This window comes from Vanessa tameamea, chromosome 23, assembly GCF_037043105.1.
Source record: "Vanessa tameamea isolate UH-Manoa-2023 chromosome 23, ilVanTame1 primary haplotype, whole genome shotgun sequence".
Lineage (NCBI taxonomy): Eukaryota > Metazoa > Arthropoda > Insecta > Lepidoptera > Nymphalidae > Vanessa > Vanessa tameamea.
The window spans coordinates 661,818-670,005 of record NC_087331.1 but is presented as its reverse complement, the minus strand read 5'-3'; the positions used below and the strand labels follow the sequence as shown (position 1 = coordinate 670,005).

Here is an 8,188-nt window from a genome sequence, read left to right as displayed (position 1 = left end):
CAAGGATATCAGCGCTTTGACAATGTGAGTGATTATTAATATTTCTTACATCGCCAGTGTCTAAGGGCATTAGTGACCACTCACTATTAGGTGGCCCATTTTCAAGTCTGCTCTCATATAAAATTTAAAAACAAAATCTTATTCCATTAACGGCAACACTATAATAAGAAACACAAGCAAATAATAAAAAATCATAATATCTTAACATTCAATTTAGTAGATTCTGGTTTATTTATGCTGGCAACCCCACTATAATCGCAAACGCAACAAACAACAATTTAGATTAGTTAGCTGCGCCGGCGCAGCGAGACGGTTGTGTTGGAGTATAAAGAGGGTTTTGCGGTAAGAAAACATTTGTACATTTTTATCATTCATGTTGTGATTATTTAATACATATCACTATTATTATCATCATTTTAATTACATTGTATTTTATATATTTACTTTGTATTTTATTTTTAATTTAATGAAGGTGATTAGTGACCGAATGTTTTGGTAAAGATATATAATAAACAGTTGTATCAGATAAATATTACGTATGTGTGAATACATCACACTTAAATTAACTAATATTATAACGTGTTGTAGGTCGTTATTCAATTACGTTCGAACTGGTTAGACTCTTAAAGGGGTTTAGAAGTCAATTGTGGTTTAGAAGTCAATTGTGCTTTAGAATAAGAATACTTTTTATCCATACTAATAATATAAATCTGAGTTTGTTTGAAGGCAAATCTCAGGATGAACAGCAGTTTATGAAAAAATATATGATTAGATAACGCATTAATTGTGATAGATCACAGACCACTGACTTACTCATCACGAGATCTCCGAATTCTTGAAATTAAGCACAGCAACTCCTTTCGCGACTTAAGACGCTCGCTAAGATAATATTTTTGGAAACTTTTAATTTATATTAATTATTTATTTTGTTATATTTCAATACCGACTTAGCAATAACATAATTACAATCAATGCTGTGAATAACCCGATGAAGATCGTTCAGGCGTCGCTTTGTCATTTTAGATGATCTTTTTTGGTGTATAAGTGTAAAACATTTCGCCGGTGTTATTCAAGGTCGATTTTGGTGCATTCCAACCAACTGATACCTACGTCTCAAACTGCGCGAAGCACCTACCATTGTCTATATTAATAATAATTAGAATTTCCGGCAACTATATTTTTGTTCTATGTCGCTTCGTTACAAGTGCATTGTCAAAATTAATATTCATTCGTATTTAAATAATGCATACAGTATTTTTTGCTTTAAATGTATTAACGGAAATAATTGTTATGCTTAGCGAATAGCGAATACATCAAAGACCCAAGATTGATGATGTCAATGATTTTTTATTTATTTATTTAATTTACAATATCCACGGGCTCTTTTTTACATTTTAATTTTATAAAAATTGCATTGCATGGCATTTTTATATTTTATATTTTTACTGAAGATCAGCAGATCTTCGCTTGACTTCGAGCTTGTCGTCTTCTTGGAAGACGTGGCCCACATTGACTTTTTGTTTTTCATTTTAAACTAATGTATAAATAACCCATAATAAATAATGTATATAATAGTTTTTTTGATCCTATTTACTGCAATCCAGCGGGCCCTGCCCGTGCTCATTATTAGCTTATTTATGTTAATTGTTGCTTTGAAAATAGAATATAATATTGGAATTTGTAATTAAGTCTTATTTAATGAACAAATAAAATAATAGTTATTTATTTATTTTTTTCTAGATGGGGAAGCTACTTGTTTTGACTGTCCTGATCACCATAATCGGTATAGCAACATGGTGTGCTCTACCAATGCTGTTACCCGAATCCCCTCCACAGTTAGATGCCAATGAATGGTGGGGGCCTATGGATACGAAGGGAAAAGTAGATGCCAGCATCAAGCCTTTTCAAGTAAAATTTACTGAAGAGGTCTGTAATTCCACCTGTTATCAATAGTTATATAGGCACGCTGTATTTTCCTCTAAAATTCCAAAATATCAAAATTAATTATTTCCAAAATATAAAAAAACAAGGAAATATACTTGATTCAAGTAGAATTTTACAAGCGATTCGAAATGTTGCTTTTATCGAAAACAACCGGTAAGAAATTTAGTAGTGACACTTCCACCATTTCAATTACAGGATTGTGTCTTGCCTTTCCTTTTATTTAATTCGCCAGATAATATTCTCTGTTACAAATCTTATTATAATTGTCTATTGACCATCGGCTTCCGTTTAAACAAAAATAATATCTGAAGGCAAACACCGATACAGTTCAGTATGGCACGCGCTTAACAGAAGATACCTATTCTTGCCTTAAATATAACGGGATCATCTAGTCTTAAACACCCTTAAAGCTTTAATTCTTAACATTTTATGACCATACTACGTGATTGTCTGTTTCCACTCAGCTTTTCTATCACGGACGATATTCGGAAAATTCCTTTTCGTATTCTGCATATTCGTCATTTAATCCTTTTTTTTTATCAATTTACTCTTATAAACCAAAATTTGGCCAAAATAAGAAACTAGCGTAGTATATCTAATGATTCCGATTTAAGCTAATCCATTATAATTCTGGATGGGACCACTCAATGATACAGAGATCAATACTTTTTACTTTTCTCGATGTCTACGGGTGTAGTCACAAACCATCCAATTCGATTAAATTCCAAAAATGATTATTAGTGAAATTTAAAAAAAATATAGGACTAAACCCTAAAAAATAAACCCCAATTAAAATATCATCATTCTAGTTTTGTCGATTTTAAAACTAACAATGATTGTTTTTAAAATATTTAAAGCAGGAGTGTTTGCAAATCAATTATTACAAATTATAATTTGTAATAATGGAATGGATGACGAAAGATACGCCTAACCACAAATATATGAACATAACTTCTTCGTCCCTATAAATAAGCTTAATCTCTGAAAGAGATTTGTCAAAAAAAATGGACCGTTGACAAAGCCACAATTTCAAAAGCATATTATATAATTATAAACTTAATTTATATTTTCAGATAATAAAAGACCTCAAGAATCGTTTGCAAAATAAACGCCAGTTAGTTCCACCGTTGGAAGGCATTGGGTTCGAATACGGCTTCAATTCGAAGGAAATCGAACCCTGGGCAAAATACTGGTCGGAAGAATACAAATTTGGAGATAGAGAGAAGTTCTTCAATAAATTCCCGCAATATAAGACTAACATACAAGGTCTAAATATACATTTCATAAGGGTTAAACCTCAAGTAAGTGATAAGATAAGAAAGATAAGATTATCGTTAAAAAAAACTTGACTTAAAAATTATAAGTTATTCATCTTGGAAAAAAGCTAAATACCTCAATGAAGTAGTGTGTTGTTATCCTGATCAATTTCGGTTACGTCTTACGGATACGTCTTACGCGGGTCTGTACACAAACACAGGTTCACTTTAATCAGATTATGTGGGTAATATACCCATCTGATTGGACGGTATACATACTTATATATAGGTACCCTTTAATGGGTAGGTGAATATTGGTCACCTGATAAGTTGATCACCTTGAAAGTAAGAGGTCATCGACTCATCACCGCTTAGACAATTACAGATAGAAATATTAATCATTCCTCACATCACTAATTAATCACCAAGCAGGCGCCAAGGAGCGTAGACATTATATCCCTTTTGCCTGTAGTTACGCTGACTCACTACTCTTCAAAACCCAAACACATCACTACTAAGTATGTATGGTTGTCGTTACCCACCTAGACAAGAAAGCCATACCACCAAGTACACTGAACCATAGCTCCATACTTGTGAGTACTACTTGGAAATATCTACTTTCAAAATTTTGATAAATCATTAATACAGATGCGAATGATTCTTGAAAACGTTTGGAGTTTTGTCAACGATCATATATTTACATATTCAGCTATTTTTCCTGTACTTAACAATAGTCTAAACCGACTTTTAACGCTCGTGTCTGCGCACGTTATCGAACAGAAGGCGGGGCACTTTGTGTCTTCCTACTTACGCACACTATGTAATTTTCACACAGAAATATTTGACTGTAATTATTCGTTAGCGACGAACGATTAGAGCAGTAGTCGCTTAACTGATTTATTATTCGTTTCTCACTCATGACCAATATTTTTATGTCCCGTATGATTGTGGTTTTTGTTGAAATTTTTTATATTCATATTTAACGTAATTATTGCATAATTTTGGGTAAAATTAAATAAAAAAACTATAACATAACTTTACTGTTTACTTACATCGTTAGCATATTACAATTTAGTGGTCTATTACTAAAAGGGCAATTTTATAACCCCTACTTTTTGTAATCAGAACAGAAACAATAAAAAAAATGTGTCTTGTTTTATATGCCTTTGCTTTTATTATGTATGCCTTTTCATAATTTTTATTTAAGTAATGTAAAAATAACGCCGTTTTAATACAAATATTTATGTTATTAATTAAATTATTTAGCAAATGGGTAAATAGGGGTGAGCTTATACCTACTCATAAAAAATTATATTGGCTCTTTAAAGACCAAGTCAGAGTATTTTATTTTATGAAATGTGTTACTATGACTATAGCAGACGCTTTTATTCCAAAATCCAAAATCCTACCTTGATGCTCCAATGGGAAGGTCATGAGGTTGCAGTTTCTCAGGACCAATCGATCTAGATAATACTAGTAAAAGTTACTGAGTTCTTCTGTTACGAAATTCATTTACCATGTAGTCTGGATTTAGATCAGCACGTAACGAACTTGGCCTTCACATAATCTCACAGTGGTCGTATCAGGTTACGAGAATAAGGACATAACTGACTCTGTGCTTACGCACACACTTTTGCGTGAAATAAAATCTAGACAATATAATTCAATCACTTGTTAGAGTCATGATACATAATTACATATTCACTTCCGGCCGCAGAACCTTATCTTGTTACAAGCTTAATGTTATCTATTGCACACCACGAACTTCAAAAGTGGTGTGCATTTATATATAATACATACCGATATATATTGAGCCAATTTTTCTTTCAGGTCCAACCAGGTGTCACGGTGGTTCCTTTGCTTCTTATGCACGGCTGGCCGGGTTCCGTACGAGAATTCTATGAAGCCATACCTCTCTTGACTAAGCCAGTATCAGGTTATGATTTCGCCTTCGAAGTAATTGTCCCAAGCTTGCCCGGTTATGGTTTTTCAGATGTAAGTATAACCGTCTAAATGATTACAAAACAACTGCAGCGTTTTGATGAAGATTTTTATGAAATATTAAAATACATAATAGCTGTTATATATATTGATACATAGTGCTAAGAATAGTTTTTTATTCATTTGGATAAGGCAAACGACCACATAGGTCGTCCGATGGTAAATTATCTCTTTCACTCATGTAGCTCACCACTAACAAGCACAACACTAACAAGAATAAATATTTATACAGACAAGTATTAATTGGTATCCTGGGAGAGCATATTGAAAACTATTTGTCTTAAAAATGAAACCACCTATTAAATCACGAATATTAATATTTATATCGACACCTAATATCACACAGATAATATAAGTACAGCATCAATTAATGAAACTAAACGTACTTATGTCGTTAGGTTAGGTCCTACATATGTGCCCATTGCTGGACAAAATAATCTCTTGAGAATAAGGCGCGCGCTACTTCACTACGATCGAAAGTATGCAGCAGAACTTCAGTCGTAACATGCCTTCACCGTTGAACACGACATGAACAATGAACTATAAAAACAAATTGAACGCATAAAACACAATAGTGCTTGCCCGAGCTTAAACCTTAATCAAGCTTCAGTATTATATGATTAGTTCAAATTAGATTAATATTTCCAGGCTACAGTTCGTCCTGGCCTGGGTTCTGCACAAATCGGAGTTATTTTCAAGAACCTCATGAACAGACTCGGACATAAGAAGTTTTACATCCAGGGAGGCGACTGGGGTGCTATCATTGCCAGCCAGATGGCAACCATGTTCCAGAATGACATATTAGGAATGCACTCAAATATGTTAATTGTACAGGTAAAAGTAAAATATTTCAGCTTTGGGGGTTGATCAATTTAAATCTCATGATAAAGATCATTCTTAAATGAGGCGTATTACTAGAAAAAGGTTAAATATATCCGAGTTAGTAAGTTGATTTTCATGCAGGATAAATAATATTGAAAACTAACTATGCCCGCGACTTCGTGCGCGTTTGAATTTAACAGAAAAGTTATTGTTGTAGCTTAAGTTACTCCTTATTATATCAGCTATCTGCCAGTGAAAGTCCCGTCAAAATCGGTGCAGCTATTTTAAAGATTAGCCGGAACAAACAGACCGACAGACAAAAAAATATTTAAAAAAAAAATATTTTGGTATAGGTAACGTGTATGCATACATATGCATTTAGTAAAAAGCGGTTATTTTAATATACAAACAGACACTCCAATTTCATTATATGTATAGAAGATGAGCATACTAATTTTATTATCAAACAGAAGTAACGCATTGCTGAAGTAAGGATGGGTATCACATGAAATTTAATGTCCACTTATCATTAAGTGGCCCCTTTTTACAGTGTCTCTTACTATTTAAAATTAAAAAGCTAAGTACTAAAGCTAAGCTACTCATCTAATGTTGTAAAATTTTACAGACCGGCTGTTCCACTTTGAAGACAATAGCGGGTGCTTTCTTCCCATCACTTATAGTTGAATCACATCTGGCTGATAGAATGTATCCTCTGTGGAAATACTTCTCGTACTTAATGGAGGAATTTGGATACATGCATTTACAAGCCACAAAACCTGACACAGTTGGTAAGTAAAGTACTTCAAAATAACAAAGTTTTAAATGTATATTCCATACTTGGTGGCGGGATTTGTGCAAGTCCCCGTGGGTAGGTACCACTCATCAGATATTCTACCGCCAAACAGCAATACTTAGTATTTTTGTGTTCCGGTTTGAAGTGTGATTGAGCCAATGTAACTACATGCACAAGGGACATAACATTAACTCCCAAGCTTGGTGGCATATTGGTGTAATGTAAGGAATAGTTACCGTTTAATTCGAATTCTATTCGGCGGTTACTTTATAAGTTGCTAGAACTTACTTGAATAATGTATATTTTGATTTTAATGTTGCCCTATTTAATAATTCCGTATTTTCTTTAAATTAACCTTATATACTTCTAGGAGTGGCGCTATCAGATTCTCCAACTGGTCTTCTATCTTACATCTTAGAAAAATTCTCAACTTGGACTCGCTTCGAACATCGTACATTAGTCAATGGAGGGCTGACATTCCGCTTCAGTAAGGACCAGCTCATCGATAACCTCATGGTCTACTGGGCAAGCAACTCCATAACCACCTCGATGAGGCTTTATGCTGAAAACATGAGCAATAAAAATCGAGCTCTTGGTATAGACAAGTATGATCAGTTTTATGAACTCGATTAAATCACATATAAAATATTATTCCTAAAAGTAATGTATTAATAATCATTCCTGTCCAAAGTCTCACTCGGACTTTTAAGGATAAAACATGACTAATATAATTAAGACACTTAAACTTGATCTCTTTTAGATTTTCCACATCCGTACCAACATGGGCATTACAAGCCAAAAACGAGCTGTTCTACCAACCACCGAACATCCTGAGGCATAAATACTCCAACCTCCTGGGAGTCACAGTTCTAGATGACGGTGGACACTTCATCGCATTCGAAATGCCGAAAGTTTTCGCTGATGATGTCTTCAAAGCTGTAAAATTATTCAGAGATTTTCATAAAACTAAGACTGAATTGTAATTAAATACTGAAGACGTGACCTTGTAAAAAATATATATATTATAAATTGTTTTGTAATTGTGATGGGGTGTAACACTTTTTGTTATGTTAAATATAAAAGTTAACGAAAAATTATATAATTTATGTTCCTTATTTATTTATTTTAAAAGTTATTTTAAGAAGACAGACGAACCAATGAACCCCTTAACGACAGTAGACACGTATATGGCCGTGAAGAATGGTGGCATGAAACCCTTTGAATTCATTCTGTATATCTGGACGAACGACCACCATTATCGCCTCCGATAATACTATTATGTCAATAACCAAGAGTTTCAACTGCAAACGACAAATACACATAATTTAGAAATAGTGAACTCTTCTAAATGTTCATCTGTGCCGTGGCACCA

At 33.5% G+C, this 8,188-nt stretch overlaps 1 protein-coding gene across 1 annotated transcript; it reads left to right on the top strand.

Moving 5' to 3' along the window:
- The first annotated feature begins 252 nt into the window (after positions 1-252).
- On the top strand, positions 253-7,912 carry LOC113397695 (juvenile hormone epoxide hydrolase-like). The gene is made up of 8 exons (XM_026636128.2): positions 253-342; positions 1,741-1,926; positions 3,018-3,245; positions 5,031-5,195; positions 5,850-6,035; positions 6,649-6,811; positions 7,187-7,421; positions 7,577-7,912. The coding sequence occupies exons 2-8, from the start codon at positions 1,741-1,743 to the stop codon at positions 7,797-7,799; spliced, it is 1,386 nt and encodes a 461-aa protein (XP_026491913.2). The 5' UTR covers positions 253-342; the 3' UTR covers positions 7,800-7,912.
- Positions 7,913-8,188: the final 276 nt, after the last annotated feature.

Coding starts and splice junctions, on each gene's coding strand:
- LOC113397695 (XM_026636128.2), top strand. CDS start 1,741: ATGGGGAAGCTACTTGTTTTGACTGTCCTGATCACCATAATCGGTATA. Junction 5,196..5,849: donor CCGGTTATGGTTTTTCAGAT/GTAAGTATAACC, acceptor TAATATTTCCAG/GCTACAGTTCGTCCTGGCCT. Junction 7,422..7,576: donor CGAGCTCTTGGTATAGACAA/GTATGATCAGTT, acceptor GATCTCTTTTAG/ATTTTCCACATCCGTACCAA.